This window comes from Panthera leo, chromosome C2, assembly GCF_018350215.1.
Source record: "Panthera leo isolate Ple1 chromosome C2, P.leo_Ple1_pat1.1, whole genome shotgun sequence".
Lineage (NCBI taxonomy): Eukaryota > Metazoa > Chordata > Mammalia > Carnivora > Felidae > Panthera > Panthera leo.
Window position 1 is genome coordinate 155,871,470 of NC_056687.1, and position 19,464 is coordinate 155,890,933.

General features: G+C 41.8%; 1 protein-coding gene and 1 non-coding gene across 8 annotated transcripts in view; one reads left to right on the forward strand and one right to left on the reverse strand.

The window, feature by feature from the left end:
• The window catches only part of CNOT10 (CCR4-NOT transcription complex subunit 10), a 71,223-nt gene that overhangs the window by 14,690 nt on the left and 37,069 nt on the right, over window positions 1–19,464 (forward strand). For all 7 annotated transcript variants that reach the window (XM_042903825.1, XM_042903823.1, XM_042903824.1 and 4 more), the window contains 7 exons: window positions 2,334–2,428; window positions 3,367–3,528; window positions 8,470–8,620; window positions 12,166–12,308; window positions 15,469–15,555; window positions 16,418–16,501; window positions 18,021–18,138. In XM_042903825.1, coding sequence (XP_042759759.1) covers window positions 2,334–2,428; window positions 3,367–3,528; window positions 8,470–8,620; window positions 12,166–12,308; window positions 15,469–15,555; window positions 16,418–16,501; window positions 18,021–18,138 — 840 coding nt within the window. The remainder of the gene's footprint in view (window positions 1–2,333; window positions 2,429–3,366; window positions 3,529–8,469; window positions 8,621–12,165; window positions 12,309–15,468; window positions 15,556–16,417; window positions 16,502–18,020; window positions 18,139–19,464) is intronic.
• Window positions 5,391–5,463, reverse strand: TRNAR-CCU. Its single transcript has one exon. It is a non-coding gene; the product is annotated as a tRNA-Arg (tRNA).

A 19,464-nucleotide genomic window follows, 5' to 3' on the forward strand; every position in this document is an offset into this window, starting at 1 on the left:
ACTGAGCCACCCAGGCACCCCTAAAGACTGATCTTTATTAAGTACAAGTTGTATTTTGAGTTCAGTACCTCAGGGCAAAGCAAGAAATGTTGTGATTGATTTGAGATTAAATGAAGTTAAAATAATCAGCATTACAGTTTGCTGTAGCTTTGGCACTGTCACTTTCCTCCCTTTCCTGCCGTTCCCATTCCCAGTGCTTAATTATTATTATGGCATTGAATAAATGTGAAAAGGGCTAAAAGATTTTGAAATCTGTTCAAACATGGAGTTAAAGGATTTAACATTCTTTATATTCCCTTGATGTACTAGATGCTGATTTTTTTTTTTTTTTTTTTTTTTTTTTGGCTCTGTAGATGTGGTTACCTGGAAGTATTTATTCCTATTAACTTTTATAACTTTGTTGCCAGTTCTTTCCTTTATTTTAAAAAAAAAAAATTTTTTTAATGTTTATTTATTTTTGAGACAGAGAGAGACAGAGCATGAATGGGGGAGGGTCAGAGAGAGGGGGACACAGAATCTGAAACAGGCCCCAGGCTCTGAGCAGTCAGCACAGAGCCCGATGCGGGGCCGAACTCACGGACCGCGAGATCACGACCTGAGCCGAAGTCGGCCGCTTAACCGACTGAGCCACCCAGGCGCCCCTCTTTCCTTTAAAAAATTTCAAAAGCTCAGGTTTGTTTCTTAGTGTGGAATGGCTATGTTTTATGTTTTATGGCTACTGCTATGTAACTTTACAGAGGAAACTCTGTTGTCTCCAGAGTGTGATTTCATGGTTTAGCTTCTTGTTACTTCTCTGACATCAAGGCCCCAAATCCTAAGGAAAAGCATGATTTCTGCCAGTCCCTCTCCCCAGAATCATCTGCCACAATATATAGATGAGACTTAGTTGAGACAGATCCCTGGTGAACAAGAAGAGCTGAGACCATGTGACTGCATCATGCAAAGTTGGGATCGATGATGCTTTCGTTAAAAAGTATTTTTTTGAAGCATTTGTCAGAGCAGTTAAGAGTAGTGAACTGGAGTAGTTTTAGACTTGATTTAGCAGAGATTTTTACGCTTATTTTGGAATTCTGTTTTCAAATAAAAAATTAATTTTGAAAATACAAAATTGTGGGGCAGGAATCATTAACCTTAGAATGTATATGGATACTTGGGGCACCTGGGTGGTTCAGTGGGTTGAACGTCCAACTCTTGACTTCAACTCAAGTCATTATCCCAGGGTCATGGGATCAAGCCCCCTGCTGGGCTCAGCGCTCAGTGTGGATCCTGCTTGGGATTCTCTCTTTCTCTCTGACCTCCTTTCCCACTTGCATTCTCTATCAAAAATTAGGGGTGCCTGGGTGGCTCAGTTGGTTGAGTGTCCAACTTCTGCTCAGGTCGGGATCTCATGGTTCGTGGGTTCGAGTCCTGCATCGGCTTGCTGCTGTCCGTGCAGAGCCACTTCGGATCCTCTGTGCTCCTCTCTCTTTGCTCCTCCTCCCCCAAATAAACATTAAAAAATAAATTAATTAAATTAAAATTTAATAAAATAAACTTCTGGGAAAAAAGATTGTACATAGATATTTAACCATGTTAAGGAAGCTTTAAGAAAAAATTTCTTTTTAATGTTTATTTATTTTTGAGAGACAGCACAACCAGGGAAGAGGCAGAGAGAGACAGAGACACAGAATCTGAAGCAGGCTCCAGGCTCTGAGCGGTCAGCACAGAGCCCAATGCCGGGCTCAAACTCATGGACCACGAGATCATGACCTGAGCTGAAGTCGGACGCTTAACTGACTGAGCCACGCAGTACCCCCCCCAAGGAAGCTTTTTAAATGTGTTAATGTTGGCTTTTGGATTTCTAAGCCTATGAAAGCATTCTTGGCCTGGAAATTAACTATGAGTTCTTAGCAATGTAGTTTTCTAATTGTTAAATGTTATTATATTCCAGCTGGATTATAACGTTTTTGAAGGTATTGTGTATGCATTTATAATCTTCTTGTGTCTCCAGAGCCTGGCATAGTTTCTTGAATATGTGGGACTTTGGTATAGATTGCTGGGGGGCAGATCTGCTATGTTTTGAGTGAACGCAACATTCTCAGTCCTGATGGACAGAGCTGTGATTCTTCCATACGTGGTGGTGGGTTTTCATTGTGCCAGACCATGGCTAAGGGAAAGGTTTCTTTAAGTTTCTGGAGGAGTGACTTCCAACTCCTTATAACACTAATAAGTCATGGTAATTGAGAGCGCCCTAACTATAGCAACTTCATTAGGAAGAAGACAGGAAGAAAACCAGGGGCACACTCACTGTACAACTTTATTTCTAAAGAACTGAAAAACTTGTGTGCTTGCAGATCAGGGAGCAGAGAAACATGAAGGGACAAGTCAGTCCTCTGGGATCACCGATCAAGAGAAGGAGTTGTCCACCAGTGCTTTCCAGGCCTTCACAGTAAGCAGTGGTTTCTCTCGATTTCCGTTTTTAGGATCTGTCGAATATGAATCTTTTCACAATGAATTTTTAAGTTTATAACTTTTGTTCTGTAATAACTCAAGAATTAAGTTTAGAGAGTAGGTTTTATTTAAATTTTTTAAAAACTGGGAGTTTAAATATGGTAAAAGGAATGGGAGTAATTTGAGCCATTCCCAAGTTTTTGTGTTTCATAAACGTGTTGACTCTTACAGTGTTATTTTTTTTTCAGTCTTTTAAACTTAGATTTGTAATTATATGGGTCAGTCTTTTCAGTTCACTTCTTTGTTCAGTTCTCTTTCTTAAATGTTCTTTAAAATGGAACCCCAGTCAAAGTCAAAACTTTAACTTTTCTGATGTTAAAACGCTATGAAAGAAAACCTTATTTGACTATTAGGTTACGTACATGTAAGCAGAAGAATTTGATACTTGGGTATTCAGAGCATGTTTATTAGAAATTAAATCATATTACTTTTCTTGGGCTAGCCTCAGCTGTTATACCGTGCTAGCAATATATACCTATATACGTGTGTGTGTGTGTGTGTGTGTGTGTGTGAGAGAGAGAGAGAGAGAGAGAGAGAGAGAGAGAGAGATGTGGTTTTATACATGTACATAGGTATATGATACACTTACGTGTCTATGTATGTCTTATACACATAGTGGTGTTAGAGTGTGAGTCTTGAGAAATAAATATCTATAATTTCCAGCTTTATTGAGATATAATTGACATATCCCAGTTTCTTAATTGACATGAATATTGTTTCATTCAGTGACTTTAGTATATTTGGGGAATTAGATCTGTCTTTTTAAAGAGTTTTCCAAATAGAGACGAATGAAACGTATTTGGAAATGAATGTCTTAGTTTTAAAGGTAATAGGTAATTTTGTCTGTGTGCGTGTTTTTTTGTTGGTTTGTTTTAGGCTGGAAATTATGATGCCTGTCTGCAACACCTTGCCTGCCTACAAGAAGTGAACAAAGATGATTATAAAATAATTTTGAACACAGCAGTGGCTGAGTTTTTTAAAAGTAACCAAATGACAACAGACAGTTTGAGACAGACACTTAACCAACTGAAGAATCAGGTGACACACAAATGAATTCAGCTATAAAAATGTTGTGATACTCTCTGAATTGTGAAGTAAAAATACTTAAGGAAAATTAATATGACTTGTCGGTTATTGGTAGCACAACTTCTAACGTGTCTAAAACAATGTGCATTAATTTTATTTGTATAAAATTATTATTCCAGGAAATGAAACGTATGCTGTGTAATTTATTTTCTAATTTGAACAGAATAGACTAATCTACCAAATTTGAATGAGCTTTGGAACTTTGAAGGAAAATTAAAGTGGAAATCTATGAAGAAGCTTAGCTGCTGAGATGATCTTTCTTGTGACTGCAAAGATCTGATTATAATCATGTGAGATTGTTTTAGCATTTTGGATCAGGAGATGATTCATTGACTAAATAGAAGATATTCTGATTTATATATGGTTTGGTGCTTGCCTTGGTCATCGGTCATAACAGCAACATCTCTCACATCACAGGGTCAGAGCTTTGGTAATCAAGAGGGCTAACGAAGATGACGATGATGGTAGGGTCGGGTGGCAGACGTTTGTTGCCTACTATGTAACAGGGCCCTGCTGAGAACTGTGCATGCAGCACCTCCCTCTTTCCAGCAGTCCTATAAAGCAGCCACTATGATGTTTCTCATTTTACAGATGCGAAAGCTGAGGTACAGATAGCCGGTGTAAATTGTCCAAAGACGCAAAGCTCTTAAACGAAAACAGCTCCGTGAACCCAGTCTTCTTTGACTCTAGGGCCTGTGCCTCTGAACCGCTTCAAGGTCTTGAGACCTTTTTGAGCCCCTGTCCTGTGTTCCTGGGTACCATTATACAGTAGAGTATCACCCTAAAACGTGACCTAGTTAGAAATAAGTGACCCCTCCAGGCTCTTTGTAATTTTTTTTAGGAGTAAAGATACTCTACAGTATCACCCTATACATGGTATTGTTAGAAATAAGTAACCTGTTCAGGCTCTTCCTGATTACAGGAGTGAAGTAATTTACTGGCTGCATCGATCTTGATCTCAGAGTTGTGAGTTTAAGCCCCATGTTGGGCATAGAGATAACTTAAAAAAAGAAAGAAAGAAAGAAAAATGGCCAATGTTTATCAAACTCTTATGTGATTCCAAATTCCATATTAAATGCGTTTTATGTTTTATCTCCTATAATTCTCATATTCAACCCTTGAGATAGGTCGAGAGCCTAATGATTTTAATTTATATGGCCAGGAAAAGTAGGAGCAAGATTCAAACCAGACCTTCAGACTTCTTTTTTTTTTTTTTTTAAGTAAACTCTACATGTGGGATTCAAACTTACAATCCAAGGTCAAGTGTTGCATGCTCTAAGGACTGAGCCATCCAGGCACCCCCAGACCTTCTGACTCTTTTTATTTTTAACATTTTTTAAAATTAGTTTATTTATTGGGGCGCCTGGGTGGCTCAGTCGGTTGAGCATCCGACTTCGGCTCAGGTCACGATCTCAGGGTCCGTGAGTTCGAGCCCCGCATCGGGCTCTGGGCTGATGGCTCAGAGCCTGGAGCCTGCTTCCAGTTCTGTGTCCCCCTCTCTCTCTGCCCCTGCCCTGTTCATGCTCTGTCTCTCTCTGTCTCAAAAATAAATAAAAAACGTTAAAAAAATTTAAAAAATAAAATAAAATAAAATTAGTTTATTTATTTTGAGAGAGAGAGCAAGCAAGCTGGGGAGGGGCAGAGAGACTGGGGGACAGAGAGTCCCAAGTGGGCTCTGTACTGACAGCAGCTAGCCCGATATGTGATTTGAACTGACAAACCGTGAGATCGTGACCTGAGCCGAAGTCGGCCGCTTAACCAACTGAGCTGCCCAGGCACCCTGAGTTTTTCTTATAGATTGTAAGTGATCTCTACACCCAATGTGAAGTTCGAACTCACAACCGTGAGATCAGGAGTCTCATGCTCTACCAACTAAGCCAGTCAGGTACCCCAAAATCTTTTTTATTTTTTTATTCCTTTAATTTAAAAAAAAAAGGTTTGTTTATTTTTGAGAGAGAGGCAGAGAGAGAGGGACACAGAATTCCAAGCAGGCCCCATATTGTCAGTGCAGAACCTGACCTGGGGCTCAGACTCACGAACCTTGAGATCATGACCTGAGTTGAAATCAAGAGTCGGATGCTTAACTGACTGAGCCATCCAGATGCACTGCCCAAACCTTTTTTTTTTTTTTTTTTTTTTTAATGTTTTTGTTTATTTTTGAGACAGAGCATGAGCAGGGGAGAAGCAGAGAGAGAGGGAGACACAGAATCTGAAGCAGGCTCCAGGCTCTGAGCTGTCAGCACAGAGCGCGACGTGGGGCTTGAACTCACAGACTGTGAGATCATGACCTGAGCCGAAGTCGGACGCCCAACCGACTGAGCCACCCAGGTGCCCCTGCCCAAAACCTTTTTTAGAATAAGAAAGAGACTCTTGCAAGCTTCCTGTTAAGCCAAGAAAACTGCTTTTTAAAATCCTTTCACCAGCCTTTTTTTTTTAATGTTTATTTATTTATTTTGAGAGAGACAGAGATGAGAGAGAATCCCAAGCAGGCTCCGCCCTGTCAGGGCAGAGCCCTATGCAGGGCTCATCCCAGGAACCGTGAGATCATGACCTAAGCCAAAATCAAGAATCAGAGGTGGTGGTTTTTTTTTTAAACAATGATCCACCTTTTGGTTTTTTAATTTTTTTTTTAACGTTTGAGGGACAGAGCTTGAGTGGGGGAGGGGAAGAGAGAGAGGGAGACTCAGAATCTGAAGCAGACTCCAGGCTCTAAGCTGTCAGCACAGAGCCCGACATGAAGCTTGAAGTCACGAACCATGAGATCATGACCTGAGCTGAAGTCAAACGCTTAACCAGCTGAGCCAACCAGGCACCCTTCACCAGCCTTGATTCTTAATAAGGCTGGTTCAGTAATACCCCTCATGCAATCCACTGCCTTGTGTGTCCTAGAGGTGTTTATACCCGTGTCTCCTAACTTTTCTCTAAATCATACTTCTGTTCAAGGTCCTATGCCCTGGGCATAGTTACATACATACCTTTTCAACCCATTCCATTTCTATTATGCTTTATCTCATTTAACGAATAGTTTTTGTTTTGGCTAGAGCCAAACAAGTTCATGTTTTTCGTGAATCACAGAAAGTGTGGCGGTTATATATGTCATAAGGTCAATCCTTTTTGAATCCAAAATTCCTTAATTTGTCCAAAACCCCCCTCCCCTTTCTGGCTAAGAATTAACCCTTTCTTAGCTCATTCTCTCTGCATTACATTACTACCAAGAAGTATTGTCTTTCTTTGGAAATTGAGTGTTCTCTACAGAGACTATTTTTAATCATGGGAAGATAGTGACTTGGTAAGTGAAGATTATACAGAAGCTCCAAACCCACTGAGATGCACGTGCTGTTGGTCAGAGAGGACCAGTTGGTAACATTTGCACCTCCCTGTCAGGCTTAACGCACGTATGACTGAAGTCTGCAGATGTCTGATTACAGATCACTATGTGTCCTGAAACTTCCGGTACCTTGTCATTAGCAAAACGTTAAGTTCATCATGTGTATCAAAGTTCCACTGCTTAATGTAGGGGAACGTCAGTCTTAGAATTAATTATTTAACATTGCTTGGTAACTTATTCCAATCTTCATAGTGACAAAGAAAGATTAGTTTTAATACTAATTCCAGCTTTGTGTATTACATGAAAGTACAGAATGGCTATGAAACTTTATTAAAATTTGTAAGCCTACTGCAATAACTTAGGGAGGGGATAAGCAGGTAGTCATTAGCTTTAAAATGCAGAGTGTGGGGGCCCCAGGGTGGCTCAGTCAGTTAAGCATCTGAGCCCCACATCGGGCTCTGCACTGACAGAGCAGAGTCTGCTTTGGATTCTTTCTCTCTCTGTCCCTCCCCAACTTGTTCTTTGTCACTGTTAAAATAAATAAACTCCTAAAAATAAATTTAAAAAATAATACAATGCAAACTTTTTTTTTTTTTTTTCTGGTATCAGATGTAGATGTTTAGTAAAGCCATCAATAGCCTATTTTTGTTGTTTATTTAAAGATTCTATTTTTTTAAGAGCTCCTGGGTGGCTCAAGTCAGTTAAGTGTCTAGCTCTTGATTTTGGCTTAGGTCATGTCACGACTTCACGGTTCGTGGGATTGAGACCTGCGTCCATCTCTGTGCTGACAGTGCAGATCCTGACTGGGATTCTCTTTCTCTCTCTGCCCGTTCCCTGCTTGTGCTTGCTTGTGCGTGCACGTGCTGTCTCTCAAACATGAGAAAAAAATTTTAAATAAAATAAAAAATCTGCTTTCTTTAAGTTATGGGAACAAAACCTGAACGTAAGAGGAATTTCAGAAAATATACTTCCTAGCTATAAGGCCTTGGGCAAGATAGTTAAGCTTTTTGTGCTGGTCTTCTTATTTATAAAATGGGAATGATAATGTCTATGTCCTTGAGGTATGGTAAGGATTAAATGAGATATTCTCTGGAAAATGTTTAATGTAGCAGGTCTGGCCCATAGTTAAGTAGTTAGCTGTTTGTTAATGTTTAAGTTTTAGTTTAGTTTTTACAAAATGGAATCAAGCTTATGTATACATAGTGCGTAACATAGTGCACATGGGAAAGATTGTTTTGAGTTTTGCTCGCCCCCAAGGAGGCTACAAAGTGGGGAACCAGTTCAAAAGCCATGTTGGCGGTTGAAACGTTCTTCACAGTGGCAAGGAACAGACTTGCCTTGCCTTGTCTACATAAAGTCCCATGAAAATGTTTTACTTAACGGAATTTTATTATTAATAAAATAATTTTTAGTAAGAATAATTAAAATCTGGAAGTTCTGTTGAAAATGTGGAAAAATCAGAGTGAGAAATGTTGGCCTGTGTTCCTGTTTACTCGCATAGCTTCTTTCATTTCTCTTTATTTTCTTACCGTTTTGAGAACATATCCTGGCTGACTGTTTCGTAGGTCCACTCAGCTGTCGAAGAAATGGATGGCTTAGACGACGTGGAGAACAGCATGTTGTATTACAATCAGGCAGTCTTTCTGTATCATCTGCGGCAGTACTCAGAGGCCATAGCAGTTGGTGAAAAGCTCTACCAGTTCATAGAACCTTTTGGTATGTTCTCTCAAGTCCAGAACTTCCCTGTCATAGTCAGAGGGGGCTCTGGTAGTTTCTTACCCAGTTAAATCAAGGAATCACATGCCAGTATTTAAAGAAAGAAGGAGGGGCGCCTGGGTGGCTCAGTCGGTTGGGTGACCGACTTCGGCTCAGGTCATGATCTCGCGGTCCGTGAGTTCGAGCCCCGCGTCGGGCTCTGTACTGAGAGCTCAGAGCCTGGAGCCTGTTTCAGATTCTGTGTCTCCCTCTCTCTCTGACCCTCCCCCATTCATGCTCTGTCTCTCTCTGTCTCTAAAATGAATAAACGTTTAAAAAAAAAAAGAAAGAAGGAAAAAAGCTGTGTCCAGTTTTAGCCACTAAAGATAAAAAAGATAAGAATGACGTTACTTTTAAATGAACCCGGGTTTTCTTCTCCCGTTTCCTCCCCACTCCTTCCCCTCGATTTTTGCAAATTGTGATGAGAAATGAGGTTGCTAATTGGAAAGACTTCGTGCTGTTTGTTTTTTCCTTTGCTGTGTGAACACAGCTTCGTGTACCTGATCCGTTCTTTATTGAGCAGTGTATTAAGACTGGGGATGTTAGCGGACAGCGTGGTACTTTCTTGTCTGTTGCCCCCCTGACAGTTTTGTGGGGAATCCCTGGAGTAGATAGCACAGACTCTGTTTTGGTGTTGCGATTATCTTGCAGTTAGCAGCCTCGAGTAAGCGTAGTAAGAAAGGTACAGGCAAGGGAAGAAAGAGGGAGCAAATAAGGCAGCAAAGCCAGATCCAGGAGATGGTTGTTAGAGAGGGCTGTTTGTTTCCAGCCCACAAGCAGTCAGATTTCAGTTGTGGTCATGTTTTTGTCTTTTTCTTTAGGTTACTTTCTTTTAAATTCAAAACACTAATGCCGGTTCTTGACTTATAAACACCTGATTGCTAATGTGGTTCCCGCAGGATAAGAAGTAGAGTGTGACGGCTCCTCTGTGGGGCTTTGGGAAGAGTTACAGGGTCCCCTTTTGCCGTCAGCTGGTTGAGTGGCTGTTTCCTGTGGCTCCAGGGAGGCGTTTTCAAGGTGCTCCCCTCTTCCTCTGTCCTGAGGGCATGGTGGCTGGACAGATTGGGCAGGAGAGGTGCCCGTGGCGAAGATGGTGTAAACAGCGGCCAGTTCCTTTCTCTGTAAAGCTGGAAATCAGAATTATACCTCCGGGATGACACGGATGGATTTTCCTTTTTAAATTTATTTTGGGAGAGAGTGCGCACACATGTGAACTGGGGAGGAACAGAGAGAGAGGGAGAGAGAGAATCTCAAACAGGCTCTGTGCTTGATCTCACATACTGTGGGATCATGCCTGACCTGAGCCAGAATGAAGTTGGACTCTCAACCAACTAAGCCACCCAGACGCCCCCTCAGATGTATTTTTCTGTAAAGCCTTTTTTTTTAAAGTAATCTCTACACCTGATGTGGGGCTTGAACATGTGACCCCAAAATCAGGAGTCGCACGCTGCACCGACCTTGCCAGCCAGGCACCCCTACGAAGCTGGTTGTTAGAATTTCGGGAACCGTTCATGAAATCTTGTTCATATGTACGGTGGCCAAGTGGAATAAAGCCACCGAGGCAGAATTCAGATCCATTTTTCTTCTTCTTTGAAAATCGTTATTGTTATTTTTAAAAACTTTACTGCTTGGTTCTTCACACAGCATGTATTGATTGAACATACACGGTGGACCCAAACTGTTCTGGGTTCTGAAGATAATGTAGTGACTGAAACAGAGAGTCTTTACCCTCGTTAAGCTTATATTCTAACGCGAGAGAGAGCGACACAATAAGTATGTATTGTGAGGTAGCCAAATGCCATGAAGAAAAGCTAAAATTGGTAAGAGAATACAGATGGACTGGGAACGCTGTTTTTAGGTAAGGCAATCAAGGAAGGCCTGGGGTAAGACAGCCTCTGAAAAGAGACCTGAGTGAAGAGAGGAGGTGAGCCACGTGACTCTTGAGGGGCAGGCATTCCAGCCAGAGGTGATAGTGTGTACAGAGCATCTGAGATGAGCTTGAGTTTGCTGAGTGAGAGGAACAGCAGGTCATTGACGCTGGAGCCAGGTGGGGAGAACAGTAGCAGGTGACGTCAGAGGCAGCAAGGTAAGGAACAGGTGAAGTCCTGTGGCCTGGGTAAGGACTTAATGTTTTTCTTGGTTTTTTAATTTTTTTTAATGTTTTTATTTTTGAGAGTGACAGAATGTGAGTGGGGGAGGGGCAGAGAGAGAGGGAGACACAGAATCCGAAGCGGGCTCCAGGCACAGAGCCCGATGTGGGTCTCCACATCACGGACCGTGAGATCACGACCTGAGCTAAAGTCGGACGCTTAACCGACTGAGCCACCCAGGTGCCCCAAGGACTTAGTGTTTTAAGAGTAGTGGTGGGATGGAGGGGTGCCCGGTTGGCTCAGTCGATTGAGTGTCCAACTCTTGGTTTAGGCTCAGGTCATGATCCCAGGGTCCTGGCATCAAGCCCTGCATTAGACTCTCTGCTGACAGTGCTCTCTCTCTCTCTCTCTCTCTCTCTGTCTCAAAATAAATAAACTTAAAAAGAGTGGTGTGAAACCCGTAGAGATATATGACATTTGTGCATCAACCATGTTGATTCTAGTTTTCAATTGATTCCACTCCGGCTGCTCTGTAAGAACAAGAATGGAATCGGGAAGACTTGTTAAAAGGCTCTTAAGGGCTTTTAAATTTTTCTGGTCTTGATTTTAGCATCCTTTTTTAGATCTTATTTTTCCTTTTATCTTCTCTTTTGAAAGGAAAAGAAAATAGTATTATGACATGCCAGGTTACCCTTTCTCTCTTCATTGGGCTCTTCTTCCTTTGAAGTCCTTGTTAGAGTTGGAAGGAACCTCAAGAGATCACCTGGTTCACTCCCCTGCCTTCAAGCAGGTGAAGTATTCTCCCCATTTTACAGGTCAGCCAGCTGAGGTGTAAAAATTAGCTCGCTGATATATAGAGGCAACATATCCAGTAAGTAGCTGAGCAGGTACAGGAATTGAGGTTTCCTTCTACCTGAAGTGATTCTCCTCATTTGGTGTGTTGGTAGATATTTTGCCAAAGAAGGATCAGCTAGTGGAAACCCAGCGACGGGAGGCCTTCAGATGGAGAATACTGCAATCGCATTGTTGGTATTGCAGGTTGCTTCCCTTCATGGCTCTGGGGGATGAACACACATTTAAATAAAGAGACTTAGGGGGCGCCCGGGTGGCTCAGTCTGTCAAGCGCCTGACTTTGGCTCAGGTTATGATCTCACGGTTCATGAGTTTGACCCCTGCTCTGAGAGCACTGAGCCCGCTTTGGATACTCTGTCTCCTTCTCTCTCTGCCCCTTTCCCACACATGTCCGCCCGCCCTCTCTCTCATTCTCTCTCAAACATAAATAAACATTTCAAAACAAAAAACAAAACAAAAATAAAGATTTAGGCTTTGCTCTTTAGGAATCTGGGGAGAGGAGTGGTCTGAAATGTTTGCTTTACTTTGGATTGTAACTTTTCTTTTCCTGTTTTTTTCCCCCAGAAGAAAAATTTGCCCAAGCAGTGTGTTTTTTGCTTGTAGACCTATATATATTAACCTATCAAGCTGAGAAAGCTTTGCATCTTCTTGCTGTCCTAGAAAAAATGATTTCACAGGGTAACAATAACAAAAATGGGAAGAATGAGGTGAGTGTTGTAAGGTGATCAGATTAAAATGTATGGTTATTAAATATTTTAACAGCTTTATTGAAATGTAACTCATTGTACAGGATGGTGGCTATCATTAATAATACTGTATAACATATTTGAAAGTTGATAAGAGAGTAGATATTCAAAGTCCTCAGCACAAGAAAAAGACCTTTGTAATTGTACAGTCTAGTGATGGATGGTTTAACTAGACTTATTTTTTTTTCCTTGCAGTGTTATTTATTTTTGAGAGACAGAGAGTGTGAGCAGGGGTGGGACAGAGAGAGAAGGAGACACGGTATCTGAAGCAGGATCCAGGCTCCATGCTGTCAGCACAGTCTGACGCGGGGCTTGAACTCACGAACCGTGAGATCATGACCTGAGCCGAAGTCCGACACTTAACTGACTGAGCCACGCAGGCACCCCTAGCTAGACCTCTTTATTTCACACTTGATACAGATATCTAATTGTTATGTTGTAGACCTAAAACAATGTTATATGTCAATTATACCTCAAAAAAATCTTTTTTGTTACAGCTTATTTTTTGTTGTTGTTTATGAAAATTTTTTTAATGAATAAAAATCAAAAGAATTATGCCTACCCTCAGGTGGCCCACAGGCTACGTAGGGAGAGACAGATGAGTTAAATTTTTTATTAATGAGGGCATCTGGCAGGCTCAGTTGGTAGAGTGTGTGGCTCATGGTCTCAGGATCATGAATTTGAGCCCCACGTTGGGCATGGAGCCTATTTAACTAAAAAAAAATTTTTTTTTGATTAATGACCTAAAAAAAGCAAAGGTAAATATAATTCGCATCCACAAAATTTACCTTTTTAAACTGTATAATTCAGTGGTTTTTAGTATCCTTACTGAGTTGTACAAGCATCACCACTGTGTACATTTTCATCACCCCAAAAAGGAACCCCGTACCCGTTAGCACTTTTTCTTTTCCCCTTCCCCCAGCCCCTGGCAACCACAAATCTTTTTCTTTTTTTTAAGTTTATTTATTTTGCAAAAGAGAGGAAGCAGGGAGGGGCAGAGAGAAAGAGAGAGAGAGAAAGAGAGAGAGAGAGAGAGAGAGAGAAAGAGAGAGAGAGAGAATCTAAGCAGGCTCTGTGCTGTCAGAGTGGAGCATGATGCAGGGCTCAAATTCCTGAACTATGAGATCGTGACCGGAGCCAAAACCAAGAGTCAGACACTTAACCGACTGAGCCACCCAGGTGCCCCTGATGTACTTTCTGTTTTTGTGAATTTGGACTATCCTGGCCGTTTCATATAAATGCAGTCATATAATATGTGGCCTTTTGTGATTGGTTTCTTCCACTTAGTTTGATACTTTCAAAGTTGACCAAGTTGTAGCATGTATATTTCTTTGCTTTTTATGGCCAGATCATACCCCATTGTATCAATTTGCCACAGTTTTTTATCCATCAGATGGTGGTCATCGGGGTTGTTTTCCACATTTGGTGATAGAAATGATGCTACTGTGAACATTTGTGTGCAAGTTTTGTGGCGGCATGTTTTCATTTCTCTTGGGTCCATGCCCAAGAGTGGAATTGCTGGATTGTATGGTAATTCTGTGTTTAATCTTAGGAGGAACTGCCAGCCTGTGGTACAGAGGCTGAAAATGTTACACAATTTTACGTTCCTACCAGCGTCTTACGAGGGTCTCAGTATGTTAGCATCTTGGCATGTGTGAGATACTAATTTTACAGAATGTAAAGATTAGAATTAAGACAATAGAAACCCCAAAGCTGGATAAACAGGCAGCTTTCACTAGAAAATATTTCATCATGAAAGTTCTTTAGAAAGAATGCACATTTATGACATATTCTGATAAGAGACTTGGTAAGAATACTTCAGGGGCGCCTGGGTGGCTGAGTTGGTTAAGCATCCGACTTTGGCTCGGGTCATGATCTCACGGTTTGTAGGTTTGAGCCCTGCGTCGGGCTCTGTGTTGACAGGTTGGAACCTGGAGCCTGCTTTGGATTCTGTCTCCCTCTCTCTCTGCCTCTGCCCCGCTCGCACGCGCTCTCTCTCGCTCTCTCTCTCTCTCTCTGTCTCTCTCAAAAATAAACGTTAAGGGGTGCCTGGGTGGCGCAGTCGGTTAAGCGTCCGACTTCAGCCAGGTCACGATCTCGCGGTCCGTGAGTTCGAGCCCCGCGTCAGGCTCTGGGCTGATGGCTCGGAGCCTGGAGCCTGTTTCCGATTCTGTGTCTCCCTCTCTCTCTGCCCCTCCCCCGTTCATGCTCTGTCTCTCTCTGTCCCAAAAATAAATAAAAAACGTTGAAAAATAAATAAATAAATAAACGTTAAAAAAATACTGAAAAAAAAAAGAATTTGGTTAAATCATCTTAGCATTATTCCTAAACACTATGTGGTAAAATACTTTATTTTTATATTCAGTACTGATAAGAGTTGAGAAAATGCAGTTCTGTTCAACAGATGCTTGTGTCCTTTGCTAGCTATTAAAGTGACAAAAATGAAAACGTTTTCGCTTTTCGAGGAACTCCAGTGTGTGGGAGGAGAGAGCTGGGGAGCATCTGTCAAGGGACTGGGAGGAAGGTGGGGAAGGAAGTTTGGATGTTTGATTTAGGCCTTGAAGGATATAGTTTGAGTAGACAGAAGCAGCAGGCTGGAGCAGGGTGGCCGTCGTGGCAGAGAAAACAGCACAGACGTGAGAGTGGAATATTGGAGGAATTTCCGGCCACCTTAAGTGTATAGTATACCTGAAAAGTCAGTGGAGGTCAGGAGGTGAGGTTGGCAACTCCAATAATGGGTCTCAGTGTGAAGGCTTTTGAACGCTGCTAGGAATCTAGGGTGTGATGTTGCCAGTGTTTATACCAGAGAAAATTTTTGAGAAGGGAATGACGTGATCTGTTCTGGGTTCCAGAAGGATAACCTCAACTTTTGCTTGAGTCATATCTGTGCTTTTTAAACCTGGCTATCATCATGCTTAGTGCAAGCTTCTCAAAAGTAGAGTTTCCTTAAGAAAAAAAAAAAAAGTTGCCTATTACTCCAGACTGTTACACCTGAATGTCTGGCTTCTGAAGTTTGGAAATGCTCGCTAAGTGATTCAGACTAGCACGCTTGGAAATCACTGATTCAAATTATGGCAAAAGAAATCTTAATTTCAGTTAACTTTGTGTCACCACCCTACAGACTGGTAACAACACCAGCAAAGACGGATCTAATCACAAAGCTGAAAGTGGAGCCCTGATAGAAGCTGCAAGATCCAAGATCCATCAGGTAAATTCGAAGCGAGAGTCTGCGTCATGCGTGGTTGCTAATAGTCAGGAATGATGACGAATGTGGAAGATCATCGAAAGCAGTAAATGAATGTAAAAAAATGTGAAAAAAAATGTATGTCTTTTTGGCTTTGGAGTATTACAATTTAAAAGCATGTTCATCCTTCTAAATACATTTGCTTAAGATGATAATGCAGTATCATTTCTTTTAATTCCTTGATAAAAGATTGAGAGAAATGGCCTGGGTGTATTGGATGGCAAAATCAGTTTGGAGACTATTAAGATTCATTCTTAGTTAGCTGTGGGCACGTAAGAACTGGTAGGAATTACAGAAGCGCTGGATCACTATACTGTGCACCTGAAACTAATACAACACTGATTTTTAATGCTTATTTTTTGAGAGACACAGAGCAGGAGCAGGGGAGGGGCACAGAGAGGGGGAGACACAGAATCCCAAGCAGGCTCCGGGCTCCGAGCTGTCAGCACAGAGCCTGATGCGGGGTTCAAACTCACGAACTGTGAGATCGTGACCCGAGCCGAAGTCGGACTCCCAACCGACTGAGCCACCCAGGCGCCCCGAAAATAAAGTAACTTTTAAAAAATAAAAGAATTGTTAGGAGTTTTGCTTGCAATTCGGGTGTAAGTTTTATTCCACCATTACCATGTTTTTTGTTTTTTAGAATGTCTTCTGAGAGTACAGTGAAAATAGATTCTTTAAGATAATTTAAAATTTGCTTTTGCAAGTAACTGGCATAACTATGTTGTGAACAGGTTGGGTTGAATGTCCTTAGCTAGAAAGTCAAGCTGCCTCACCACGTGTAAATGTACCATTGTTCTTACATACTAGCATTTTCTTTTAATAGTATAAAGTGAGAGCTTATATCCAAATGAAGTCCCTGAAAGCATGCAAAAGGGAAATCAAGTCGGTCATGAACACAGCCGGAAATGTAAGTTTCTTCTTGACTTTTCTTCCTTTTTTCTTTTTTTCTTTAATTTGCCAGTTTTAAGTAATTGATTTCAGTCTTAATCTAGTGTATATCTACCAGTAGATAAGAGCCTTGACATGGAGTTGTGAAGCAGTGATCACACCTTGTCTCTAATTTAATGCAGTGCTTTTCTCACTTAAAATTGCAGCTTGCATTTTCCCTTCGTATGCAACCCTCAGAACCACCGTTTTAAATAGCTGTCTAGCATTCTGGGAGTTGTTTATCATAATTCACGCAAACATTTACTATTAGATACCTCAGGATTTTTTTAGTTTACACTCAAACCACTTACTAAAGATGAACAGTTCGGTTGTGGCTCAAACCTGCCCTTTCCAAACGGTCTTTGGCTTGACCTTCACTTTGACTAATGCCAGAGTACTGGAGACACGGTGCTCCTTCCGTCCACTCCACTGATACATGGTTTTTAGGACTATGGAGGGAGAAAACAGAATTGTACACATCCGCGATGCTTTCAGGAATAGTGTTAATTTTAAGTATGGAGTCATAAGGAGATACGGTTTGTAGTAGGAGAACTTCGGGTAAATTGACCCTAGAAATCCCAGGCAGGACCCAGATTAGTCAGCGGGTCACTGCTCAGGTGATTTTTGAGGAGAACAAGTGGTAGCCCAGGTCTGAGGCGTAGACTGGAGGCTAAGGGGGGAAGGCCCAACTAGCCGGCCCACCGTCACCAAAGCTGTTTGGAGATAAAAGGCATGATTTCTGCCTGAGTGGATGCCCTAGTCCCAGGGAGAGAGAAACAAGAAGTAGTGATGCTGCGGACTGGCAGTAATGCCCAGATCCGGAGGGGGCACTGCTGCCTGGAATGAGCCTGCGAGCCCTTGTTTCCTCGGCGACCAGGAGGCAGCGGAGCGGGAGCAAGGACTTGGAAACCCTGCAGCGAAGCTGGAGCGAGGCGTGAGGAGGCCGGGATGCCCGAGGTCCTCCTGGCTGCGTGTGCGCTCTGCAGATGTGGGCACGCTTGTGCGCCCGCCGCCACGGGGGTTTCCAGAGAAGTGAGGCTCCGCGCGCCTCCCAAAATGTGATCTTTGCCACGGCAAGACTCACTCTCGAAAATAGGCGGTTCTTCCGTCCACAGAATGACACTGTTGTAGATCCCTCTTTGGAAAAGCATCTGATTATTTGTATCCTAAAAAGTAAGGGAGACCGTCAGTCTCTGTAATAGTCATTGAAATGAAAGGCCTAGTTCGTGCTGTTAAGTTGGCTTCCAGTTAGTGGTGTAATAGATATACATATATGGTGTATGCATTTTTTAAGGCAGACTCTGAATTGAGTTTATGAGGTGCTTTCTGATGAGTTTCTTTTTTGGGGTTGTGAGAGCAATGGAAAATTTTGGAGCTATGGTTTTTTGTGAGCATGACTTAAATTACGCTCTTGAATACATACCAGTATAGTGGTACAGTTGTGACCTCACATCACACATGTGAAGACAGAGTATAAACAGTTTATATTTTCTTTACAGTCTGCCCCCTCTCTGTTTCTTAAAAGCAATTTTGAGTACTTAAGAGGCAATTATCGAAAAGCTGTGAAGCTGTTAAATAGTTCAAACATTGCTGAGCATCCAGGATTCATGAAAACAGGTAAAAGAAAATTATGAAATTCTAGTACGCTATTTTATTTCTGGCTCTCTGTCTTTTGTTGTCTCCTGTACTTCTCTTCAGGGTGATTTTTTATAGTTTTTTATTTTTATTTTATTACTGTTTTTTCTCTTAGACCATGAGTGTGAGTAGGGAAGGGATAGAGAAAGAGACAGTGTTAAGTAGGCTCCACACTCTGCACGGAGCTGGCGCGGGCCTCGATCCCACAACCCCTGGAATCATGACCTGAGCGGAAATCAAGAGTCGGACATTCAACCGACCGAGCCACCCAGGTGCCTCGAGCGTCCGTCTCGCTACCACCCCCCCCTCCCCACCTCTTTCTAAAAATAAAAATAAAAATGCAAAGAAGAGGCGCCTGGATGGCTCAGTCGGTTAAGTGCCCAGCTTTGGCTCAAGATCCTAATCTCATGGTTCGTGAGTTCAAGTCCCACGTCAGACTTTGTGCTGACAGCTTGGGTCCTGGATCCTGCTTTAGATTCTGTGTCTCCCTCTCTCTCTGCCCTTCCCCTGCTCATGCTCTGTCTCCCTCTCTCTGAAAAAAATGAATAAACATGAAAAAAATTTTTTTAAAAATGCAAAGGATGAGTAAGTTTTATGATACATTTTGTTTTAGATTCTATTCAGATTTGAGCACAGACCGCATATGCGAACATACTCAACCCCTCTTGCCCTTTTACGTCCTCTGTTTGGTGGGGTGGTAAAAGATAGAGAAAAGCAGTTTGTTCCATTATAATGTTCTTGGATATTCTGTTTATTCTGAGTATGCTTTTTTTTTTTTTTTTAACTTTTGTGTGTGTTTATTTTTTGAGAGAGAGAGCAAGTCTGGGAGGGGCACAGAGAAAGGGAGAGAGAAATTCCAAGCAGGCTCCGTGCTGCCAGCACAGAGCCCAATATGGGGCTCAAACTTGAGAAACGTGAGATCATGACCTGAGCCAAAGTTCAGAGTTGGACGCTTAACTGACTGAGCCACCCAGCCGCCCCTGAGTACCCATTTTTAATTCCGCTAAATTTTCATTTTTGCTGTTTTTATTGTCAAAATTTCCCCTCAGAAGCCCGTAACACCCAAACACTGAAATGATCTTTCAGACTAAAAATTCAATATGCTTGAGAAAATTTTGCTTAGGATTGTCTTGATGTAGATATCAGAATTGACATTGTCAGGCTCTGCAGTGGAGTGCAGAGCAGGGCATGTGGTTGACTAGTGAATGGTTAAGATTACGTAATAGGAAAGGTTTTTATACAGCAGTTTTATTTTTTGATATTTTTCTTTTCTCTTTTTAATTTACATCCAAGTTAGTTAACATATAG